The sequence below is a fragment of the Eublepharis macularius genome, chromosome 2, assembly GCF_028583425.1.
Source record: "Eublepharis macularius isolate TG4126 chromosome 2, MPM_Emac_v1.0, whole genome shotgun sequence".
Classification (NCBI taxonomy): Eukaryota; Metazoa; Chordata; class Lepidosauria; order Squamata; family Eublepharidae; genus Eublepharis; species Eublepharis macularius.
The window spans coordinates 208,232,379-208,256,719 of record NC_072791.1 but is presented as its reverse complement, the minus strand read 5'-3'; the positions used below and the strand labels follow the sequence as shown (position 1 = coordinate 208,256,719).

At 49.0% G+C, this 24,341-nt stretch overlaps 1 protein-coding gene across 2 annotated transcripts in view; it reads left to right on the top strand.

The window, feature by feature from the left end:
• The window catches only part of SPAG16 (sperm associated antigen 16), a 556,878-nt gene that overhangs the window by 221,269 nt on the left and 311,268 nt on the right, over positions 1 to 24,341 (top strand). For both annotated transcript variants that reach the window (XM_054971970.1, XM_054971971.1), the window contains exon 10: positions 16,724 to 16,867. In XM_054971970.1, coding sequence (XP_054827945.1) covers positions 16,724 to 16,867 — 144 coding nt within the window. The remainder of the gene's footprint in view (positions 1 to 16,723; positions 16,868 to 24,341) is intronic.

Below are 24,341 nucleotides of genomic sequence, written 5' to 3'. Positions count from 1 at the left end.
GCGACCCCCTCTCTATTGGGGATGCCTTCCAGTTTACGTGGACGCAGGGCTTGCACTACATGTTTCCTCCGTTCCCCTTGATTCCCAGGGTCCTGTGCAAGATAGAGGAGGACGGGACGGACTGCATCCTAGTGGCCCCCTTCTGGCCACGGCAGGTTTGGTTCCCGAAGCTCCTGCGAATGTCCCAACGGACGTATGTGAGTCTGCCCCCTCGGCAAGACCTTCTCCTAAACGGGAGCCTAGTCCACCACGATCCCAAGAAGCTGCACCTAACGGCTTGGCGGATCGTTCCTCCCCGATAGGCTTTACTGACGAGGTGCAGAGGGTCCTCCTGAATGCTCGTCGGCCATCCACTAGGCGCGCTTATGCGGCCAAGTGGCGCAGGTTTGAGCTCTGGGCACTTGCCAGAGGGGTGGTGCCTGACAGCAGTCCCTTGGGGGTTGTGTTCGAGTATTTGTGCCACTTGCGTGGCCTGGGTTTGAAGGTGTCCTCCCTCAAGGTCCACCTGGCAGCGATATCAGCTGCTCACACCCGTGTTGAGGGTGCTACGGTGTTTTCTCACCCACAATCCCGCCAGTTCCTTAAGGGCATGTACAATCTTTACCCGCCTGTGTCGGCGCCAGTGCCTCAGTGGTCACTGTCTTTGGTGCTCTCACGTCTCATGTTGTCTCCATTTGAACCTATGGCTACATGCCCCTTGGATATGCTATCCTACAAGGTAGCGTTCTTGGTGGCCATCACATCGGCCAGAAGGGTCGGTGAGCTGTCTGCACTGCGGTCTGACCCTCCCTTTCTTGTGTTTCATCCCAACAAGGTGGTCCTGCGTCCCTGCCTCGGGTTCCTGCCCAAGGTGGTGTCCGCCTTCCACCTCTCGCAGGATATCTCACTACCTGCGTTCTTTCCTCAACCTTCCTCTAAAGGGGAAAAGGCCCTTCATTCCCTAGACTTGAAGAGGGCCCTAGCCTATTACCTGGATAGGACGAAGGGATTCCGCACCTGTCCACACCTGTTTGTATGTTTTGGGGCCAAGGACAAGGGTAACAGGGTTTCCTCACAGACCCTGTCTAGGTGGATTGTGACGGCCATTAGCAAGGCCTATTCCCTGGCAGGGGTGGCTTGCCCGCTCCATGTCAGAGCCCACTCCACGCGGTCCCAAGCATCCTCTTCGGCACTCCTCAGGGGGGTGCCCCTGGTTAACATTTGTAAAGCAGCCACATGGTCCTCTGCAGACACCTTTGTCAGGCATTACGCCGTTGATGTCAATGCGGAGCAGGATGTATCTGTGGCCAAGGCTGTCTTACACTCCCTCTTTTCCTGAGGGAGTTTTGGTATGACTTTCTTGGCGTACCTGTTGGGTACCCTTGAGTGAATGTGTGTATATATGTACCTGGGGGTGTGTATATATGTAAATATTGGGTATTTATGTGTCCTTACACAGTATCTTTACATAGATGTATATAGGCATATCTATTTATTGTTGTTCATGTTTGCTTAATAAAATTGTGTTGGACTTCACCCCCGCCTTCCTTATTGTGTGAAGCTTGGTACACTCCCATGTGTGGAGGCACAGAAGAACGAAGATGAAAACAGGGTTAACATACCTGTAACTTATGTTCATCGAGTTCTTCTGTGCTGACACACAACCCTCCCTCCTACCCCGCTGTGAACTCCAATGCACAATAATGTGATGGCTGTAACGGAAATTGGTGTTTTTAAGGTGTTATGGCTGAGGTGTGTTGGTCAAGCGGCGGCAAGGGAGAACTGAGGGAAGGGGCCGTTGGTCGCTGGAGGATCACGTGACCGTTTGGGCGGGAAAACGGTCGCTGAGGCGCGCGACAAACGGCCCCTTCGGAGCCATGGAAGCTCTAGAAAATTCTCCGGCGGCTGGCCTGCGCCTGCGCAGTCCCCATGTGTGTCAGCACAGAACAACTCGATGAACATAAGTTACAGGTATGTTAACCCTGTTTTTCCATGCACTCTTTGCACTTCCTCAACACCAGTGATGAACTTTTTGGATTGTATGAATTTATTTATTGATTAATTATCCGATAGACTACCCCTGTTTTGATGAAATATGCACTTTAAATTGTTGTGATATTGTATTATGTAAGAATACCTTTGCACATTTGCACTTTTGCACTTTTTGAATAATACACTAATAATATATTTTCATTGAGTGCTTGATTCTTTGTGACCCTGGTTTTTGTATTGTAGTTTTGTCTGTCCTCTCCTGGCAGGGTGAGTGTTATGGGTGGTAGGGCTGGGCTGGGGGGCTGCAAGCCTAGTTCCTGGGGTGGGTGTCCCTGGCGCGTTCCCTAAGTCCGGCACCGGCACCGGACAATTATGTTTTAATAAGTTTTTGTTTTGAGATCGTATTGCTTAACAATTGCATTTTGCTGAAAGCAGCTTTGAAGATAGTAGATGAGTGGGATATAAATCTTTTAAATAAGTCGTGGGGAAAAAAGTAGAAGCCCTTGTATTGTTTCTGTGAATTGCCCAGTCAGGAAAAAAAACCCTAGCATGTATTCTGACAATCCTGTGGGCTATTTGGAAAAGGACAGTGTCAAGTCATTAGGTGACTTATGAGACACCCGGGAAGCCTTGTGATCTAAGCGTTATAAATATATAACTACTGTAAATGTCAGCAAGCCATAATTCTTTGACCTTAAAACAACTGTTTCGATGATGTCATTTAATAGAGATATAGTCTTCAGAGCTGTGAAATGTCAAACCTCCAACCTGATGAAACAAAAAAAAAGTTAGCTTGTCATTAAATTAGGTTGAAGCAAAGGTAGAAATTTTTAACTTCAAATAAAATCCATCCATTTGTAAAAGATTCATTATAGGAAGTGTCCATACTATGTATTCTGAACTCCATGCCAATCTCCTCTCCTTACTTTTTGTCAAATTTTAATAGATGGAGATGATCCAAAGAATCATGCACGTGCTCAAGGATTAGGGTTCTCAAGTGCCTGACGGTGGTGGGCAAATTCTTGAGGGTTTTCCCCTTTGCCTGCTGATCTGCCAGCAATTGGTGGAAGTTAGCAAGCCCCTCAGAGGTCACCCACCACCAGCAGGCACCCCGGGCAGACACATGGCACGTGTGCTCCTGGGGGGGGAGGCAAAACAACATCACTTCCTGAAGTGACATCATCGTGCCAGCTGCAGGCATGCCCCCATACTTTACTGGGGCCAATTTTGGCCCCAAATGGGCCAGAATTAGCCCCATGCAAAGCATGGGAGTATGCCTTTGCATACTATGAAAAATGGTGTAGGCATGTATGTCTTAAAATGTTGCTAGGGTGTTTACAGACTTCATCAGGATCTCTTACCTGCAGTCGTTAGAGACTGATGCTCATCTCATTAGGAAGTATTCTTCTTCAAAACAATTTAGAGCAACAGTGAAATAGGCCAAAGCTTGCATTTTGAAGATGTGGTCAAGATGGGGATGAATCATGCTGTAAAGCTGTTGGATTACATTTAAAGCAGCTAAGCACACAGTTGGGACTGTCCAGGCAGTTTTCATCACATCAGCTCATGCAAACAAATTTTCATCGTTTAAAATGTATCTTGTCTACTTGACTGTGGAGGAAGGAATAATACCCTAGTCAAATAATAAATGTATATGAATGCCAGAAATTGCCTAACACTGAATCAAACTGTTGGTCTACTTATCACAGCACTGTCCACTTTGAATGGTAGCTGCTCCCAAGGGACTCAGGCAGATATGTAATCATATGCCTTTAGATATTTTAAGTTGAAATGCAAGACTGAACCTGCAACTATATGAAAAGCATGGGCTGTACCATTGATTTTGTCCATAATACCGTAAGTTTTTGTTTTTTCTAAATGACCTCGGGCTTGTGCTCCCAAATGCCTTCTGCCTAGCTTATGGGAATTGTGAACATGCATATAGTGTAAAGCTTTCCACAGCAATCAGAGCAACAGTGGAGCATGGCCTCCTGTAATTTTGTAACCTCCTGAACTTAAAGCCCTTGATGGCTAATGGCAAGCTCAGATTTGAGTACTGTGAGCACTTGAACACTTGAACTACCTTCCTTTCTGAGTATGCCTATTTTTTGTATTTAAATATTTACATCCCACCATATCTGCTTCATTTTAAAGCAGCTAACAAGGCAACAATAAGATGCAAGGACACAAAACAGCATAAATCCATTCATAAAGTAAAACTAACATAAATTGGCCCCACATGGTTCACCTTCCATCCATTGCCCCCTAGAATATAATTGTCTTGCATACCTCCCTAAATACAGGGAGTGAAGGTGCCCACTGTATCCGCTCTGTACCTCTGGGGCTTCCAGAGGACTGAACCTTCTACTGAGAAAGCCCATGCCCTGACTTGCCATATGGACAATCTTAAGAGAGGATCCTGCAAGGAGAAGGGAGATGCAGTTCACTAAATATGAAGGCCCCAGGCCATGAAATGGTTTAAAGATAATACCTAGTCCTTTGAATTGTGGCCAGAAGAGACAATCGGTGCAGTTGGAACCATGGTAGATGTGTGCTCCATGTGGCTGATCCCAGACAATAGTCTCGCTGCTGCATTTTCTATCAAGTGAAGCTTCTGAGATGTCTTCAAAGACAGCCCAACATACAGCATGTTACTGTAGTCCAGGCTGGAGGCTACAGTAGCATGGATTAGTATGGTCAGCACAGTCTAAATGACAGAACATTTTATGAATTAGATGTGGTTGAAAGAAGGTGCACCTGGCCTGTTTTTCTGTCAGTAAGGCTGGACCTAAGAGCATCCACAAGTTCTTAGTGTAAAGAAGCTTAACTCCATCTAGATCTGGTAGATCAACACCAGCTGAACATTCTGCCTTCAAACCAGCATCACCTCTGTCTTGTCTGGATTAAGCTTTGGTTTGTTCATCCTCAGCCCGTTGACCTTCACAGGCCCAGGACCTTCACAGCTGACTCCAGAGGCTTAGATAATGAGATATAAAGCTGCATGTCATCCACACATTAGTGACAGCCCTCTGTAAAGCTCCTGATGTTCCTGACCAAACAGTATTAGAGGTAAAATGGACCCTTGGGGCACACCATACTTCATGTCCTTGCTAGCTAATGCTGCTTCTTCTGTAGAAACTTTCCCCCCTGTCACTGAGAAAAGAATGAAGCTAACAGAGAGGTGTCCATTTTATCGCAAGTGATTATTGCAGTTGATCCACCAAGACATCATGCTCAAATCAAATGCTCTTGATAGGTTTAGTGGTATCATCAGCAATGGATTGACCTTATCCAAATGTAGCTGGAGATCATCCCCCAAAGCCATTAGTGCTGTGTCAGTCCCCAAACCCAGCCTGAAGCCAGATTAAAGAGGGTCAGGGGCAGAGGTTTCATCCAGAAAAGCCTGCAGTTGCTCTTCCGCAACCCACTCAACCCCCTTGCCCAAGAAGGGGAGATTGGACGCAGCTCATTAATTGGCCACATCCATCTTATCAAAGGGGACAAAGAGGTCTAATCACAGCTTCTTCCAGCTTTAAGCAAAACATTCCTTGTAAGAGGGAATATTTATAATCTTCCCCAGAGGGGTTTTTACCTTTTGGAGTGATTTTAACGGTCAGGATGAGCAAGTATCCAGTTCACAAGAAGGGAACTTCTTGTTGTCATCAGTCAGGGAAACTAACCTGAAACTAACCCCAGCTCAAGGTCTATGTTCAGACTGGCCTCTGAGTTGGACTATATGAGAAAAACTTTATCAGCAGTACTTCTTAGTTGGAATCAGATGGGTGAAAACTAGCACACTTCAGACATTCCTTTCCTTTAGATATCGTGAAATCAGGATAGGTCTTTGGTCTTGCACACTTCTTCTGTGCTCTACTTTTGCTCCCCTTTCCACAGGCTCAGTGTCCAAGGTGTTCAAATAACCACAGGCTCTCCTTCCCAGTTTAGGTGGGGCGTTCTATGCCCTGTGAAAGAAGTAGGGGAAGGACAGGAAGGAGAAGGAAGCAGCATAGAAGCCTGATGCCTCCTCCCAGTCTTGCATGCATGAGATGGGAAGGGAGGTAAGGGATAAACAGGCCCCTTCATGAGCAGCCATCTGTAGGATCAGGGGACTCCACACGTTGAGAATGGAAATCGCAGCACTTCTGCTTCTCAAGGTGACAGATCTAGTCACCTTTAAACACGTAATATATCCAATTTTCATATTAATTTTGAAATCTGAATTGGCAGACCAATACTGTATTAGTAAATTAATTTTGAAAGACCTTATTTTACAAACCTTTATAATTTAATAGAACTTGCCAAGTGGCAAGTTTCATCTCACATTCTTTCTAAATGTGTACAGAACGATGCATTGCTTCTAACCATCTGTGAAAAGCTGCCATGCAACAGAAACCTGGGAATTGTTAACAATAATGCTGAATGTTAATCTCAAGCAAGCTACAGGGGGGAGCTGCTACAAAAGCAATCTACATCATTTCAAATGGGTCAAGCAAAAAAATCCATTTGGGAACAGTTGTTTTCTTTTTATAGCAAAAGTAGATGAGTAAAATGGCTTATTGTTTTAGTGCTGAAGAAACACACACAATGAAAAGTGGCAAAGTTCATGCAATAGGAATTGCTGGTGGAGCCAAATATTAATCGACAATATTCCTTTGTCTGCTCATTTGGCCTTACATTTGAACACTACCTGATCAGTCCTTAACAGTGAAATTCTAAACAGAGTTATTCGAATCTAAGCCCATTGAAATCAGTGGGTTTAGACTGGAGTAACTCTGCTTAGAATTTCATTGTAAATGTTATAGAATATTCCAGGAATCAGTGGGCAGAATGTATCACAGGCAGTTAAGAGCTATGCTCATCTTTCACACACTTCAACCTCCAATGATGTATACATGTTAAAGAACAGAAGAATACTGTTGACAATATTGGAAACAACGAATATAGCCCCCCAAATTTTATGGTTTTATATTTGAAGCAAAGTAAAAAAAATAGACTTATTTATGCCACCAGGGCATGGAAAATTAAAGATCTAAATAAATAAAATAATAGTTTGTATCAAAGTATTCTTTGTTTCTGTGCAGTGGGGTAAGATAAACATGTATTTATCCTGACAATTATATAGCATTTAAATTCTAAAAAAATGAAAGAACCATTTTATTTGCTATTCAAGATACTACTACTGATTCATTTAATAGGCCATAGCATTGTCTACCCTTCATAATATATTCCTTTGTGGCAGTTTTCTCTTGCCTATCATGGTCAATGGGACCCATCTTTCTCCTTTTCATCTTGCATTTGGCCTAGATAGAACAATGTACTGCTGTTGGCATTCCATGGAGAGTCTCATAACTAGAGATGGGCACGAACAGAAAAAAAAATGAACACGATGTTCTTTGTTCATTGCCATCCACAAACAGGGACTCAAGAACAACCACGAGCATGGCCCTGTTCATGAACATGTTCGTGGTTGGCTGTTCGTGGGGGCCAGCAGGCTCTCCTCCAGCCATCATCCAAGTCAAGATCCCTACTGCACCACTCACAGAAACCTGACCTGAGCAGGCACCAGGAAAGGTACCAATAATAAAAAATAGCTTGGCCCCAGAGCCTGGCAGCAGCCCTGGAACTTGAAGGGGTAGATCCCTACTGCACCACTCCCAGAAACCTGACCTGAGCAGGCAGCAGGAAAGGTACCAGTAATAAATAATAGCTTGGCCCAGAGCCTGGCAGCAGCCCTGGAACTTGAAGGAGTAGATCCCTATCCCACCACATACAAAGAAAATTCAAGCTCCAATGCACTCTATCAAAATGCCAACAGCAACTGTCTCTCTACTGTCTGCAAAGTCAAAGCTGGGAGCCCCCCTCCCCCCTGGTCTTTGTTCCCTTGTAACAAATTTGGAGCTCCACACTTGAAAGGAAGACCTGCCTATCAAGCAGGAGTTCAGGCAGACTTCAGGCAGTCCCTGCCTCTGGTTGCCAAGGGAATTGATTGCAGGTGCCAGACTGTCTGGCTTGATGAACAGCAACGAACAGCAATGAACGAGGCTTGCAATGACCACCTGTTCATTTAGAGTGGGGCCTTATGAACAGCTTGTTTGCGAACAGCAGATTGGGTGGTTCATGGCTTTTTTGGTTCATATGGCTGTTAGTGCCCATCTCTACTCATAACATAAGGAGTCTTGACAAGTGGTGAAATAGTAAAGAGTCCACTAGCAGCTTTAAGACTAACCAACTGTCCGAGGCCCGGCACGCCGGCCTCGGACTTTCCCCACCCCCATCCCCCCGACGACGCAGGGCCCACCTACCGGGCGGGAGAGGCCAAGGACAAGACCCCACCGGCGGACGGAGGCCCCAGCAGCTGCGCCGCCGCCGCGCCGCCGCCCGTCGCCGCGCCAGAGAGGAGCCCGAGCGGCCGCGGCAGCGGGCGCACCCGGAAGCGGCGACCGGCGCGATCAGCACTCTGGTGGGAACGGCCCAGTCCGGGCCGCGGGGGAGGCCGCGGCGAGCGGGGCGAGGCTGCGCCGGGCCGCCAAACGCCGGCACAGGCGCCCGCGGCCGAGCAGGATGGCGGCCGGGGCCAGCGGGGGGGAGGGAGGAGCAGGCCAGCCTGGGATTGGAGGGCGGCTCGGGGAAGGGCCGGATCGCCCAGCCAGGGGCCAAGCTCGCCGTCCATCACAGGGCAGGAGGGCGGAGGGCAGGAGGTATTGGGGGAGAGCGGGGCAACCCGGCTAGCAGCCCACCAACGAGGTAGAGGGAGGTGGGCCCAATGGGCAGGGATGCAGGTGGCACAGGTGTTGGGATTGATGGTGGGTGGAAGCACTCGGGGGTGAGGGTGGAGCTGAAGAGGGAAAAGTATTTAAGGAGGCTCTGGAGGCAGGCCGAGGAGGAAGGTACTGGACAAGGCGAAGCAGGTGCCCTGCGTTCTAAGGCGAGCTTCCTGCCGTTTGCCAGCCGACTGCCCTGAAGGTTAAGGCGCAGCCGGCCGGGTGGAGCCGCGTGCTGGCCGGACCGCCGGTCAGACAAGGGCCGCCCTGGTCTGAGGCCGCCTGTGAAGGAGCCTCCACGTCCCCTGAGGCTCCGCCCAGCCGCCCAGGCTACCAGCACGGACCCGCCGGGACCGCCCCGCCCAGACCCGCCGCCAGGGGGCGTGTCACAGCCTGACAGTGTGGTGGAGAATGCAGGCATGGACCCTGCTGTTAGGCGCCCGCGACCCCACCTTCCGACCCCACCCGGGTGGACGAGGCCTCGCAACTATCTGCGCCCGGCAACCTTCGGCCGACCCAGGCTTGACTCCGAGGCGGTACCGACGGAGGGCACCCCCATGGACCAAGCGGCCACCGCAGCGGCGGGCGGGGCCGGGCAGGCCGCGGCCCCTGCGGCCCTGGACTTGGGCCAGCTCAGCCAATGGATGACCGAGCAGCAAGTGCGACTCCTGCGGGACCTGACGGCACAGCAGCAGGAGTCGCAGGCTACATTGCTCCGAGGACTGGCCCAGACTCTTGGGGCCGGACCCACTGCACCGCACCTCGGCCCCATGCGAGGGGCCCCCTTTCAGCTGACCAAGCTGGGAGAGGCGGACGAGATAGATGCCTACCTGGAGGCATTCGAACGCACAGCGGAAGCCGCCCAATGGCCCCGGGACCAGTGGACATTTATCATCGGCCCTTATCTAACGGGGGAGGCCCAGGCGGCCTTGAGGGCCCTCCTCAAGGAGGAGAGCGCTGACTACCGGGTGCTGAAAGCCGCTATTCTCGACCGGTATGAGGTGACGCCCAACTCCTACCGTCAGAAGTTCAGGTCTATCACCTACAAAAAGATCGAGTGACCCAGAGCGCTGATCAACGCATTACGGGATGCCGCCTACCGGTGGCTGAAGCCCGCCATGGAGGGCGAGAAGAAGATTGTGGATCAAGTGGTCCTGGAACAACTGCTCAATATCCTCCCGCCCAAGGCCCGACAGTGGGTAGCCTGCAGTCACCCGGCGAGTCTGAGGGAAGCCATGGCCCTCCTGGAGAACTTCGCCGCGGCGGCAGACCCACGTGAGGTTCCTGGGCCACTCGGGATGCGGGCCCAGGAACAAGGGCCAGCGGGTCCGCCCCCGGCCTCTAGAGAACCTGCGCCCGGGGAGGGCCAGGTCCGGGGCCCGGGAGGCGTCAGGGCCATGACCGGGGGCCTCCCGGGCACCCCCACTGCTCCCCGGTCGCGAGGGGGCCTGGGGCCGACCCCTGGCCGGGCCCGAACCAGAGGCCACCCCAAAGGGGGCCCGAGACCCTGAAGACCGGGGCCCGTGCTTCAAGTGCGGCCAGCGGGGCCACTTCATCCGCGACTGTCCGCTCATGGAGTGTGATGCCGGCTGGGAAGAAGCCTATCCGGTGGCGGCCCGCCCGCCAAGGCCGCCGCCGCTGATAGTGATGGTAGAAGTGGCAGGACGGCGCCTGTCCACCTTCCTGGACAGCGGCAGTTCGATCTCAATGATCCGCACACGCCTGCTACCGCCCCACTTGCCCATCGTCCGCTTGACAGCCGTGGCCTGCTTTCATGGCCACTCGGAGACCTACCCGAGTGCCTCTGACCTGCCGGGGCCAGACCTGGGAGTTAGAGGTAGCCCGAGTACCGGCCCTGCCCTACCCTGTCCTCCTGGTCCGCGATGCCCCCAGCTTCCACCAACACCTCCAAGCAGCGCGCAGGCCTGAGGAAGCCTTGCCCGCGGAGGACCCGGGGGAGGGGCCCTCCACGGTGAACGACCCCACGACAGACCCGAACATCCAGGACTGGTCAACGGACCCCAGCTTAATCGCTCGCCAAGCGGACGACCCCACTCTGGGTGGGCTCCGAGACGCCGTGGTGGTGAGTGAGGGGGTAGTGACGGATAGCAGGCGGGCTGGGAGAGTGCCCCGGGTGATCCAGGAAGGGGGCGTGTGGTTCCGCATCGCGAGGGCCAGGGGTGGCGAGGTCCGACAGCTCCTGGCCCCCCAAGGCTATCGACCACGTATACTCGCCCACGCGCACGACCACAGCTGGGCCGGACACCAGGGACCTGCTAACACCTTAGCCCGAGTGCTGGCCCGGTTCTTCTGGCCCTCGGTATCCCGGGACGTGAAGGCCTACTGCCGCACCTGCGAGGTCTGCCAGCAAACAGCGGGTCGACCGCCCCCGCAGGCCCCCTTGGCACCCTTGCCCGTGATCCGCACGCCCTTCGAGCGAGTGGCTATGGACTTCATAGGACCGTTACCGCGGACCGCCCGAGGATGCCGGTTCGTCCTCGTCCTCGTGGATTACGCCACTCGGTACCCGGAGGCCATACCCCTGCGGACGATGCAAGCGCCTGGCGTGACGTGCGCCCTAGTACGCTTCTTCGCGCAGGTGGGCATTCCCAAGGAGCTGGTCACGGATTGCGGCACCCCGTTTACGGCCTCTGTTACCCGTCAGTTATGCCGCACCATGGGAGTACGACAAATCTTCACCTCTATATACCACCCTCAGACAGACGGCCTAGTGGAGCTGTTCAACCAAACGCTCAAACAGATGCTACGGCGTCTGGCCCATGACCGCCCGGCCCAATGGGACCTCTTCGTGGACCCTCTGCTGTTCGCGGTCCGCAAATCGCCCCAGGCCTCAACCGGCTTCGCCCCCTTTGAATTAGTATATGGGCGCAACCCTCGGGGGATCCTGGAAGTAATGGAGGGGCAGCGGGCCGAGTCAGCGGAACCGCCAGGGAGGCCCGCCCCCGAATATATGAAGGAACTCCGGGAAAGATTAGAAGCGGCCAGGACCCTGGCCGGGCAGAACCTGGAGAAGGCCCAGGCGGCCCAGAAGGCCCGGTACGACCGCGGGACCAGGCTGAGAACCTTCAAGGAGGGGGATCGTGTCCTCGTCAACCGCCGGGTGTTCGGGCCCGGGCACCACGGCGACCCATGGCAGGGTCCCTTCCAGGTCAAACGGGTGCTGGGGTCCCATTCCTATGAGGTCCAGTGCGGCGCCTCCCCCCGGCAGGCCAAACGCCTGCACATCAACGACCTCAAGGAGTGGCAGGAGCGGCCCTCCGGCACCTGCCGGCTCGCGGACGACCCGCTGGACCCGCCAACGGGGGAGCTCCCATGGACAGACCGCCAGCCGGAGGGAAGCGTGCCGGGGCTCGATGAGGCGTTGGAGCCCCACCAGCGGCAGCAACTCCGGGTGCTGCTGGAGGACTTGCCCGGCTGTTTTTCCACCCGTCCGGGACAGACCCACCTGGCCGAACATAGGATCCCCACAGACCCTGGCCAAGTTGGCCGGGCAACCTGGAGACCCCTCCCCCAGAAGCAATGGGAGGCCGTGGCCCGAGAGGTGGAGGATATGCTACTCCTGGGCATGATCCAAACCTCACACAGCGAGTGGCGCAGTCCCATTGTACTGGTCCCGAAACCGGATGGGTCCGTGAGGTTCGGCGTCGACTACCGGGAGGTAAACAAGGTCGCAAAGTTCGACGCGTACCCCATGCCCCGGGCCGAGGTGCTAATTGACCAGCTAGGCGCGGCCCGCTACCTCTCGGAACTAGATCTAACCAAGGGATACTGGCAGATCCCCATGGCCCCGGGAGACCGCGAGAAGACGGCTTTCGCCACTCCCCAAGGGCTGTTTGAGTTCAAGGTCATGCCTTTCGGGTTACACGGGGCCGCCGCCACCTTCCAGCGGCTGGTAGACCGGGCGCTGGCTCAGTGTCAAGGTTTCGCCACCGCCTACATAGATGACATCTTAATCTACAGCCCGGACTGGCCGTCCCACCTCCGCCATCTCTGCCAAGTGTTACGAGCCCTCCGTGAGGCAGGGCTGAAAGCCAACCCCACCAAAAGCCGACTGGGCTTCCAGGAGCTGAAATACCTAGGGTTCCTCGTGAGGCGGGGGCAGCTGAGGCCCCTCCCGGACAAGGTAGCGACACTGGAGGCGTGTCCCCTGCCAAAATCCAAGAAACAGCTAAGGGGATTTCTGGGGCTGGTCGGTTACTACAGTAAATTTATCGCACAGTACGCCAGCCTGCGCAAAGACCAGCCCAACCAGGTCCAGTGGACGCCGCCCCGGCGGCAAGCCTTCCTCGACCTCAAGGCCGCTTTGTCGGGGTCACCAGTCCTGCACAACCCTGACTTCGACAGGCCCTTCATTCTTCAGACAGACGCGTCCGATAGCGAGCTCGGGGCCGTCCTGTCCCAGGACCGCGACGGGCAAGAACACCCGATCCTTTTCATCAGCAGGAAGCTCCAACCAGCTGAACGCCGTTACGCGGTCGTGGAAAAGGAGGCCCTCGCTGTCATGTGGGCTGTCGGGGCGCTGCAATATTACCTCGCTAATAACCCCTTCACCCTCGTGACGGACCACGCCCCCCTTGTCTGGATGTCCCGGCTTAAGGACCACAATGCACGCGTGCTAAGGTGGTATCTGGCTCTTCTACCCTTCAGCTTTATGGTCCGGCACCGACCAGGGAAACAGCATGTCAACGCCGACTTCCTGTCCCGGATGTTTGCCGGAGAAGCCACGCCCGACGCAACGCAAAGAGGGGGGGTGTCCGAGGCCCGACGCGCCGGCCTCGGACTTTCCCCACCCCCATCCCCCCGACGACACAGGGCCCACCTACTGGGCGGGAGAGGCCAAGGACAAGACCCCACCGGCGGACGGAGGCCCCAGCAGCTGCGCTGCCGCCGTGCCGCCGCCTGCCGCTGCGCCAGAGAGAAGGAGCCCGAGCGGCCGCGGCGGCGGGCGCATCCGGAAGCGGCAACCGGCGCGATCAGCGCTCTGGCGGGAACGGCCCAGTCCGGGCCGCAGGGGAGGCCGCGGCGAGCGGGGCGAGGCTGCGCCGGGCCGCCAAACGCCGGCGCAGGCGCCCGCGGCCGAGCAGGATGGCGGCCGGGGCCAGCAGGGGGGAGGGAGGAGCAGGCCAGCCTGGGATTGGAGGGCGGCTTGGGGAAGGGCCGGATCGCCCAGCCAGGGGCCAAGCTCGCTGTCCATCACAGGGCAGGAGGGCGGAGGGCAGGAGGCATTGGGGGAGAGCGGGGCAACCCGGCTAGCAGCCCACCAACGAGGTAGAGGGAGGTGGGCCCAATGGGCGGGGATGCAGGTGGCACAGGTGTTGGGATTGATGGTGGGTGGAAGCACTCGGGGGTGAGGGTGGAGCTGAAGAGGGAAAAGTATTTAAGGAGGCTCTGGAGGCAGGCCGAGGAGGAAGGTACTGGACAAGGCGAAGCAGGTGCCCTGCGTTCTAAGGTGAGCTTCCTGCCGTTTGCCAGCCGACTGCCCTGAAGGTTAAGGCGCAGCCGGCCGGGTGGAGCCGCGTGCTGGCCGGACCGCCGGTCAGACAAGGGCCGCCCTGGTCTGAGGCCGCCTGTGAAGGAGCCTCCACGTCCCCTGAGGCTCCGCCCAGCCACCCCAGGCTACCAGCACGGACCCGCCGGGACCGCCCCGCCCAGACCCACCGCCAGGGGGCGTGTCACAGCCTGACACCAACTTTACTGCAGCATAAGCTTTTGAGGTTCTACTGGACTCTTTACTAAGGTGCTACTGGACTCTTTACTATTTTGCTACTACAGACTAACACAGCTAACTCCTCTGGATCTATTGCTAAGTGGTGGATTCTGTTTGACCTATAGCAGGTTCTGTAATCTTAGTAGCAGTGTGATAATCCAAGGAGTGTCAGTCTCTTCCTCAGAGCAGAAGGAATCCTCGCATTAAGTGCCAACATTCCTTTCTAAATATTTCCCTGCCTCACAATATTAAATACAAGGCGTAACTTCTAAAATGTGGTATTGCCCTCAATGATATGAGGTTCTGTCTAAAATTCGAGCAGGAGGGAACAGAGGAGCAGGGGCTCTGCTTCCACAAACAACTGTGGTGTTGAGAGGTCAGGGGTCACATAACAGGAAGTCTACTTCTGAGCACAGTAAAAAATAATGAAGAATATCTTGTGATACCTTGAAGACTTAACACATTGATTCTGGCATGAGTTTGTATAGGCATGGTCATGTTTTGCCAGGTGCTTTTGTTATTCTTTGAGGTCCCTCAAACTTCTTTGCTGATTGTGTATAATGGACTCTTCTAGATTGATAACTGTGTACATTTTGGTTATCTTGGATCAGTGTTTTAGCTGAAACAAGGATTCTATTGTGGGTATTGACTACGGAAAACAGACACTGTTCTTTGCCTCTTTTTGTGATGAAGGGGGAATTCTCCAAGTTAATCTGGAATTAAGATGCAGCACAATGAATTTTTGAACAATTGTACAACAAAGCAGTCTGATTCAAAGTTATTGAACTTTGTATTTCCACTAAGAATAACTGAGAGATGATACAATATAATCATTGCTGAAACTTCTAGAGGCTACAGTGAAATTTCTTGGCATGATGGTGAGGTGATGCCTGGATTTGTCAAGCATACATATATTTTTTACTTTTACTTGGAAGTCCCACTGTTTCTGCTAGAACATACTTCTAAGTGGGTGTCCTTTGAATCACAGCTGTGAACAGATGACCATTACAAGTACAAATTTATTACAGATGACCATTACAAATACAAATTCAATACAAATTTATTAATTTATTAACTGCCTCTACATTTACTAAACTTTTCTAATGATCATATATATGTCTTATTATCATATATTTCACATCTGTTTAACATTCCTTTTGCACATGCGTGCATTTTCTTCATGCTCTCCACAGGGCTAAATAGTTTCTAACTTGCAGAAAGTATATTGACAAGAATGATTTGATATTGAAACTTCTGTGCATAAGTAGGCGGTGAAGAAGGACGCTCACATGAGATGTGACATACCCTTATCACTGATCAAATCTTTTAGTTCTTCTGACTAGTACAGGAAATAATTAGAGCAAAGATGAAGCAAACTTTTTATAAGGCTGAGTTGCCAAATAGAGAGCAGGAGCACCTAATTAATGTTACATACATGGCACTCTTTGGGTGATGAATTTGTTTCCTTTTTTTGAGAACCAGCCGAACCCTACTTGTGTCGCCAACTCGGCTGCTAATTAAATGTTGCTCTCTTCTGGCTGTACAATTCTTGAGTGGCTGGAGCATTCTGCAGGAGCACTGCAATTAACATTTTAAAAGAGGAGGAAGAAACCAATGAATTGTACATTCTGCATGACATTCCAGTGGCAAGCACTTATTTTCTTTGATAGGCTATACGTGTTATTTTTAACCGCCATGCTTGGTGCAGATTATTACAGCGGGCATTGGGTAATATAGTGGTTAAAAAAAGGAGAGATGTTTAAAGGAAAGACTACAGAAAGACAGTGGGTGGAAAATGTTTCACAATAACGTAAGCTTACTGGGGACAGTGGAATTTGTTGGACTGAAAAGATTCTGAAGAAGAGGCGGGCCGGGGTGTGTGTGTGTGTGGATCCAGATGTAAATGGGAATGAATTTTCTATTTTTAAAAAAAATCAGCTGGAAACAAGAAAACCACCAAATAGTTAATAATAGAAAACATCATTATTAATCATTACTCTCCTTCAGCGTTACCCTCACCATTATCCTCCGTTATCATTAACCTCCTTCATGGGGAAGGAGCTCTTTCTCGCCCACCATGCCAGCGACTCCATTCAGCATACTTGGGATGGGATGAGTCTTCTTCAGGCCCACTCCTGCTTCCCACACAGCAACTAGCCTAGACAATGGGATTTGGGGCACATGGTGGTTCTCCACATACAATAACTGATGATCCTATTCTAATACCATTTCTTAACGCATACCTCCCCTTTTTTCCTCACAGCTTGGCTTTACATCCAAGGAAAGACATTGTTGTGACTGGCAGCGATGACCGTCTGTGGAAAATGTGGGCCTTTCCCAACGGCAACATCATCATGAAAGGGGAAGGCCACACTGACTGGCTTTCTGGGTGCTGCTTCCATCCAAGGTAAGCAAAGGCAGTGTTAGCACTGGCAGCCAGAACAAATCCCTTCTGGGGAAATGCCCCTTGTCTTTGCCTGTTCTGGCTTGGATGACTTACCGTTTCTAAGTGAAACCCTTTGCTCTCCACTGTATTTCCAAACAGGGAGATAAATGTTCCTTTGGATTTTGATGTGTTAACCTAAGATTGATTGCTTCCAATATTTTGTATGCTGCAAACTTTAGCATACATGCTTGTGCATGTAGCCAAGTATAATAAGTTGTTCAGATCTTGCCAAGTTCTATCTCGCTGTGTTCATCACAAGGATAAACTAGATACATGTTTAAATGATTTTTATAGATATAAGTGATTTCTTGTTGTAATATCTATTTTATTTGTCCCTTTGGGACAAACTGAATCCAGCTCTATCAATATATCTCAAATCAGAAAAAGGAATCAAAAGAACAGATCAGGAAGCAGTCATTTAAAATACTGACTTAGTCCAACAATTAATTGTATTTAATTATCATTAATTGGATTTAATTATCATTATAAATCATACAAGTAACAATTTTACTCTGTAAGAAGTAGATTTTTCATAAGGAATCCAGCCAGAGGTAAACATTTTAAGTTCTATCATAATGGGAAAGTTTACAGTTCATGCTTAACACACTCAACAATTTATATGGCATGAGACCGTAAGTATCAAAACAGATGGGATGCTGGGAAACCCATAATTGGGTTTGTTGGACACGACTAGTGTCCCGAATGTCCCTTTAGCCAATCAAAATAAGAGACAGACGTGGAGTCCTGCAGTTGAAGCAATCTATAACCATTTATTAAACGATGGAGGAATGATGGTTACACAAAGTGTGAAAGGTCCCCCTGTGCCCGACGTTCATAAAAGTCACAATAGCAGTACAAAGCAATTAATACCTTTTTGTTAATTATAATATTTGTTATTCTATTGGCTCAGAAAATACAGTGGCCCCCATTGGCTCAAGTGGGCGACCACCTTTCATGATACAAGTGTCTAAGGGTATTCTGACTGGAAGAAACAACTTAGGTCAACAGCATAGTTACAGCATTACCAGATTGCAATTTCTTATCTTATCTGTCCTTGGTTTTATCTCTGGAAGGAACATCTTCCTTCCGTTCTCACCCATCTCATTCATGGGCTTTTCATTCATGCCCATTCCTTTGGTCTATGTAACATTTAGTAAAGGCGCCCTGCTGTCACTTCTGGCAACCTTGTGGGCTTTAAGTGGAGAATATCTCTGCTTTGTGGTTTTCTCTCAGCCTTGAGAGGTTTCCTTTGGTCTTTTTGTTTCAAGTCTCATTTTCTTGCAAGTTGCATTACAAATACTACATTCGCTCCTGAGAATAGTAAGAGTGCATAACAGTCATAGAAGGCACATTAAGGTACATAAAATCTCTTTCATTAAATCCATTTCCCACAGATTCAACGTCTGTTTAAGACTCATTCACATCTCTTTAAAACTCATTTACAGATATGGATGGCTCTGATTGGCATTGAGGACATGAGGGGAAACAAGGGGAGAGCCCCTCCAGTGATGTTAGACAAAGAACAAAAGACAAGTACCTTCTTTTTTTCTCTTTAATTGGCTAATAACATGAATAAGGTCAATTAGTACAACCATTCAAGGCTAGAAAAGTTAAGCCTCCTTAACTTTTCCTTTCCCATGCAATCAGGATCCAAATTCTCCCTGCCACAAACAAACATGGGCTATAACTGTTCAGAAAGATGGTAGGAGATCCATCTAGTTTGACCGTAAGTGTCAGGACCTCTTCTGACCAGTCCAGTGCTTCGGACATGGAGGGCTCAGAGGAAGAGCCTGAGGAGCCAAAGCCAAGGAACCAGGAGCACCAGCGGGATCAAGGAAGGCCTGATGCTGCAGAGGCACCTGCCGACAATGATGGGCTGGACTGTTCCTTGGTGTCCTCTCCCATGCTTTAGTAAGCCCCCCAGCTCTGTGGTTTACTGGGGAGGTTGGGGGGGGGGAATGGAGTGGATCTGAAGACAACTGAAGTGTTGTTGACAGAAGACTCAGGATGAATCAGATGAAGTATGCCTTAAGGCCCTTTGTAGGCCTATGGTAGCGGTGGTAGTGATTGCAGCGAAGGTTTTTTTGTTTTTTCTCTGCCAGCATTGCATCAGCTGAATTTCATCCAGCTCAATTGTTTAAAGTGGTAGGTAGGTAACATTTATTATATATGGCCGAAGGCTGTTAAAACGTAACAGAAACAGTTGCCGAAGCAGTAATAAATAAAACAATAAAAACACAATAGAGCTGAGAATGAGGTTAAAATTTCCAGGGCCAAAACATAACATAAATTGCAGTGCATTCTATTTCAGACAAAAATGTCTCTCTCTTAGCAGCCAGTGCATACAAAGACATCATATAGGTAACATGCAGGTTGCCATAAGAAATAAGATAGATTATTTTATCTACCACTGAGCATGAAGCTAGCTTGGTTAAAATGGCTGCAAGAAACTTGGACCCAGGAGCCAAAGAGAGATGGCAAAATGGGATGTAGTGGGGTGGGGTGGGGGGTCCCTCCAGTTCCCGAGCTCCACAAATACATACTCGTAAAGACACAGGATTTTAAAAAAAGGAGGTAACTAATGTGATGGTTGACACTGCTTGAAATTAGGTGGCAGTAAAGCATCTCTAAGTTTATGGAAGGTGATGTTAGACAAGTAAAGATCTCTGGTGTGGTCCTGGTTAAGACCAAGGAGAAAACCTGGAGCCAGTAATAATTTGCCTGTCATCAGTGGTCTCTACGTTGACTTTTAGGACTGTCCAAAGAGGAATCCTGGGAGTCAACTGATAACAGATAGCTACAACAAAAATCCTGTGATAACCAGTGACCCAGGAATATCTTTCTGTAAATGGGTTGTTAAGTGACTAGATTGTGAATTCTTCAACTTTCTCCAGTAGTAACATGGGCACAAACCGTGATGGAGGGCAAGCCAACTTGGCCCACATCAAGGCAGGTGGAGTACCCTGAGAGAGTCAAAATTTTCCTAAAAAAGAAATTCTGTGTGATCTCCAAACTCATGACTGTGCTCTGTCATCTGAGACCAAGATCTCAGCCCCATACAGGAGTTGAGCAATAACTTTAGAACAGTTTCAAGGCAGGCTCTTTCAGGAACCACTTTTTTAACAATAGAATGATAGAACTGAATCTGGTCTGCCAACTTCTTTCAGTTGATCTGGCCATGCTGATCTATGCTTGTGAAACTTCACGGCTGGACTATATTGTCCTGCCCTTGTATTCTATATTATGCCACCTTTGAAGACAACCTGAAATGTATCTCACCCATCTTAAAACAGCTACATTGCTGCCAGCTTGTTTCCAAGTCCAATTCAAGGTGCTGGTTACAAATTTAAAACCCTTAAAGGCCTAGGACACATATCCAGAGGACAAGCTCCCACCCTATGCATCAACTTGGTCCTCATGCTGCCCCCTCCTGGCTGCTCCACCACTTAAGATGGCATCCACCAGAGCCGATGCCTTCTCCCCAGTAGTGCCTGTTCTATGGAATGGGCTCACAGGAGGTGATGGGGCGTTGTCTTCAGATATTTTTAGAAGGTGTTGCAAGGTCAATTTAGTGGCCAAGGTGTTATTTGTAAGCTGCCTTGAATCATGAAGTAAAGGAGAATATAAGTATTTTAATAAGGCAAGCATATGGACAAAGGGGGATGGTTACATTGGGAGAAATCAGTTTTCTTCCCTCCCAACACATTCAAGTTCTTTTTTCCTCTAACTATGTGTACAGTTTTGGCTGGCTTGCTAGGAACTAGCATAGTTGGCTTGCTTGGAACTACAGGGCTCTTTTCTGGGAAAAGAGGTGGAACTCAGTGGGTTGCCCTCGGAGAAAATGGTCACATGGCTGGTGGCCCCGCCCCCTGATCTCCAGACAGAGGGGAGTTTAGATTGCCCTCTGCACTGTGGCACAGAGTGCAATCTAAACTCCCCTCTGTCAGGAGATCAGGGGGCGGGGCCACCAGCCATGTGACCATTTTCAAGAGGTTCCGGAACTCCCTTCCACCGTGTTCCAGCTGAAAAAAAGCTGTGCATATATAGATTACTTAAATTTTTTTTAGAGAATTGAGGAATTGGTCTCTCTCACACACATACACACTTTTTTCTGCAAGATCAGAGGCCTCTAATTATGATGGAGATTCCTCAGTGACTATTTCTCTACTTGTATTATGTGTAGACAAACCAAGGTTACGAACAAGATTTTTTTAAAAAAACCCAGAAGTGTTACTTAGTTGTTTCATATATTTTGAAATCAAAAATTTCTTCTTTAGATGGAAACAGTGTATGAAAACCCTGAGGAGTGGATCGAGAAGAGGCAAGGTCTTAAAATGAAGACCAATTTGCCAATGATCTTGGTATTTTGAACAGATTTGGATAATATTTTTTCATGATAGTATGATGCAGGGATAATCATACCCCCACCTGCGGCATCCAGGCATCTGTCTAGGGCAGAGACGGCCGTTTCTGGAGGCCTGGATATCATCAGTATACTGATAACACCCAACCTCAGAGCTACAGGTTGTCTCATTCTGTGGTTTGACATAGAATCCTGGGGCACTCCACACACCAACTCTCACGATTCTGACTTGTCATCTCCAATGGTATCTCTTTGAGCCTGGTGACAGAAAATGATCAAAAACCTCAGAGCACTCCTCCCACTTCACTTTCCAGGCAATTAAATAGACCAATCTCTCGCCTGCCATTGTTAGATCCGGCAGAATCAATAAAGAGGCATTGCTCCCATCCTTCCATAACTTGTCCACCATTCTATTTGGCCCCCAAAGCCAGATTGAAATGGGTCATTCGGAATTGTTTTGCCACAGTCTGTTCTATCATTTCCCTTAAAAATGGTAATCAGCTACTAGCCTATAGTTGTTTGTATCATCTTTCAATATAGTAGGCTTCTTTAACAAAAGCATAATAAGAATCTACTTCAAAAGGTGAGAAAAAATCCCTTCTGTGAGCAACTAGTTTAATATTGTACCCAGTGGATCCTGGCATTTTCCTAGCAAGTTTTTGTAAGCCAGGAGGGACAAGGCTCCAGTGTACAAGTTGCTGCATTCACAATGCCAAGAACCATCCAAATCTCTCCACAACAGGTCAAGTAGAAGAAGTGTCTGTTGATAGTGCAACAGACACTTCTTCTACTTGACCTGCAATCAAACTTGTGTCCCAAATGACATTATTTTTCTGTTTTTAAGCGGGAATGGTGTGGGCTTCATTGGTCAGAATACCTTTACTTTGCACTGTGTATAGCACATGCAAACTTCACTTCCCATCGGCCCCCATACATAACAGAAAAATGCCAACCCCCTCTGGATATTGCTGGTGGGGTGAGGGAGTTGGAGAAGGATAGATCTGAGCTTCTTATCTCCCCAGTTCACTTGTCTGTTATTACAGAAGCACAGAAGCTATTTGCATTTCAAAATAAGAGCAAAGAAACAGAAACGTAAAGTTGCTAGACAACTGACAGGTCAGCTTTCTTGAAGAAGCAAGATTCCATTAGTCTGAGCAGAGGACATGCACAGAACATACTGTGCAGCGTGACTGTACTTTTGCATGTTGCTTCTCGTTAGCATTGAGCATTCATTGTTGCCACAAAATGAGAGTTGCTGACCAGCTTCATTACTGTTGAAACTTGGCTGGAGAAAAATGTCTCTTTAGCCTTAAATGAGTGGGTCAGAAAGCGAGTTACGTCACCCCTTGAATTGCTTCTTTTGCTTGCATTCTGATCAAAGCGTATCATACACAAGACAAGCTTATTTTCATGCATACTTATGAAACTAAAGTTTTTTAAAAAAATTATTTACTTTATGTATACCCTGCCTTTCTTCCCAATGGGGACCCTAAGTAGCTTACATCATTCGCCTCTCCTCCCTTTTATCCTCACAACAACTTGGTGAGGTAGGTTAAGCTGAGAGAGTATGACTGGCCCAAGGTCACCCAGCAAGCTTCCATGATAGAATAGGGATTCAAGCCAGATCCAAGTCTCTAACTACTATACACACGGGCTCCCCAGTGTTCAAGCAGTTCTTAACTATTCCATCTTCCTCTTGTCCAGACTATTTTTTGCATGTTGCTTCAAGCAGCAGTTACTATTTTAAATTGTTTGTTTAAAATGCTCCCCAATTTTCCATACATTCATAGGTAAACACACACACTTGAAAGAACTTTGGAACTTGGGCCAGTTTAATCACAAATTACTGACAAAGGGAGCCTTGACTCTTAAAGGCTCATACCCTGGAAATCTAGTTGATCTCTAAGCTGTCACTGGGCCTGAATCTTGCTCTTCTATTACAGACTAACATGGTGACTCACTGAAACCACAAATTACTTGACTCATCTCTTGCTTCCAGGTGCTTTCAGAGGGTCTTCTAGTACAACTTAACAAATTGTGCCTGCCTGTAGGCCTCCTTTTACAGGTGGAAAACCACCTCAAGACCTTTTATGCGGTTGTAAAACAATATCTTAACCTCAAGAATATACAGGCCAATCAGCATCAACTTTGCCAACCAGCAGCGCCTCCATCTTTTCTGTTTTCCATTTCTACCTGTTTTCCCTCATCCACTCTACCACATCATCCATTGTAGTAGAAAAGGGCAAGAGTCTAGTAGCACCTATAAGACTAGCAAAATTTGTGGTAGGGTATGAGCTTTCGTGAGTCACAGCTCACGAAGCTGTGTGACTCATGAAAGCTCATATCCTACCCCAAATTTTGTTAATCTTATAGGTGCTAACTGGACTCTTACTCTTTTCTACTGCTACAGACTGACTAACACGGCTACCCATCTTGATCTATCATCCATTGTGTTTAGGATGCAAGCAACAGAGAGCTGGAGACTGTGAGACAGACGGCATATTATTGGTGCACATGAGAAAAGAGAGCCTTTTCTTTTTCTTCTCTTCTTTGGAATACTCCACCAGAAAATATGCATAAAGTTTGTCAGTGTTGATGTTCCGGGGAGGGCAACTGAAAATTGGTGATGCTACTGTGTGGTTAGGAGGATTTTTGGTATCATGTACTAGCTGGGACAGTGAAACATTTAGGATAATTTTGGCATTGTTATATGACGATTTATATATGGGTCTTTTAAAATAAAATTAGATTAAGCCACCTTGTGCCAGTAATGGAAACGCAGGTTAGACATTTTCAAATAAATATAATCAAAAAGAGTCCAGTAGCACCTTTAAGACTAACCAATTTTATTGTAGCATAAGCTTTTGAGAATCAATAAAATTGGTTAGTCTTAAAGGTGCTACTGGACTCTTTTTGATTTTGCTACCACAGACTAACACGGCTAACTCCTCTGCATCAAATAAATATAGGGTTTTTTTAATTATTCTGGAAGATTGGCGCATCCATGCTGTTGTTGCTTACTGTAATGTAGTTCTTACTGGTGTTCTGGACATGAAATTCGTGTCTGGAAGA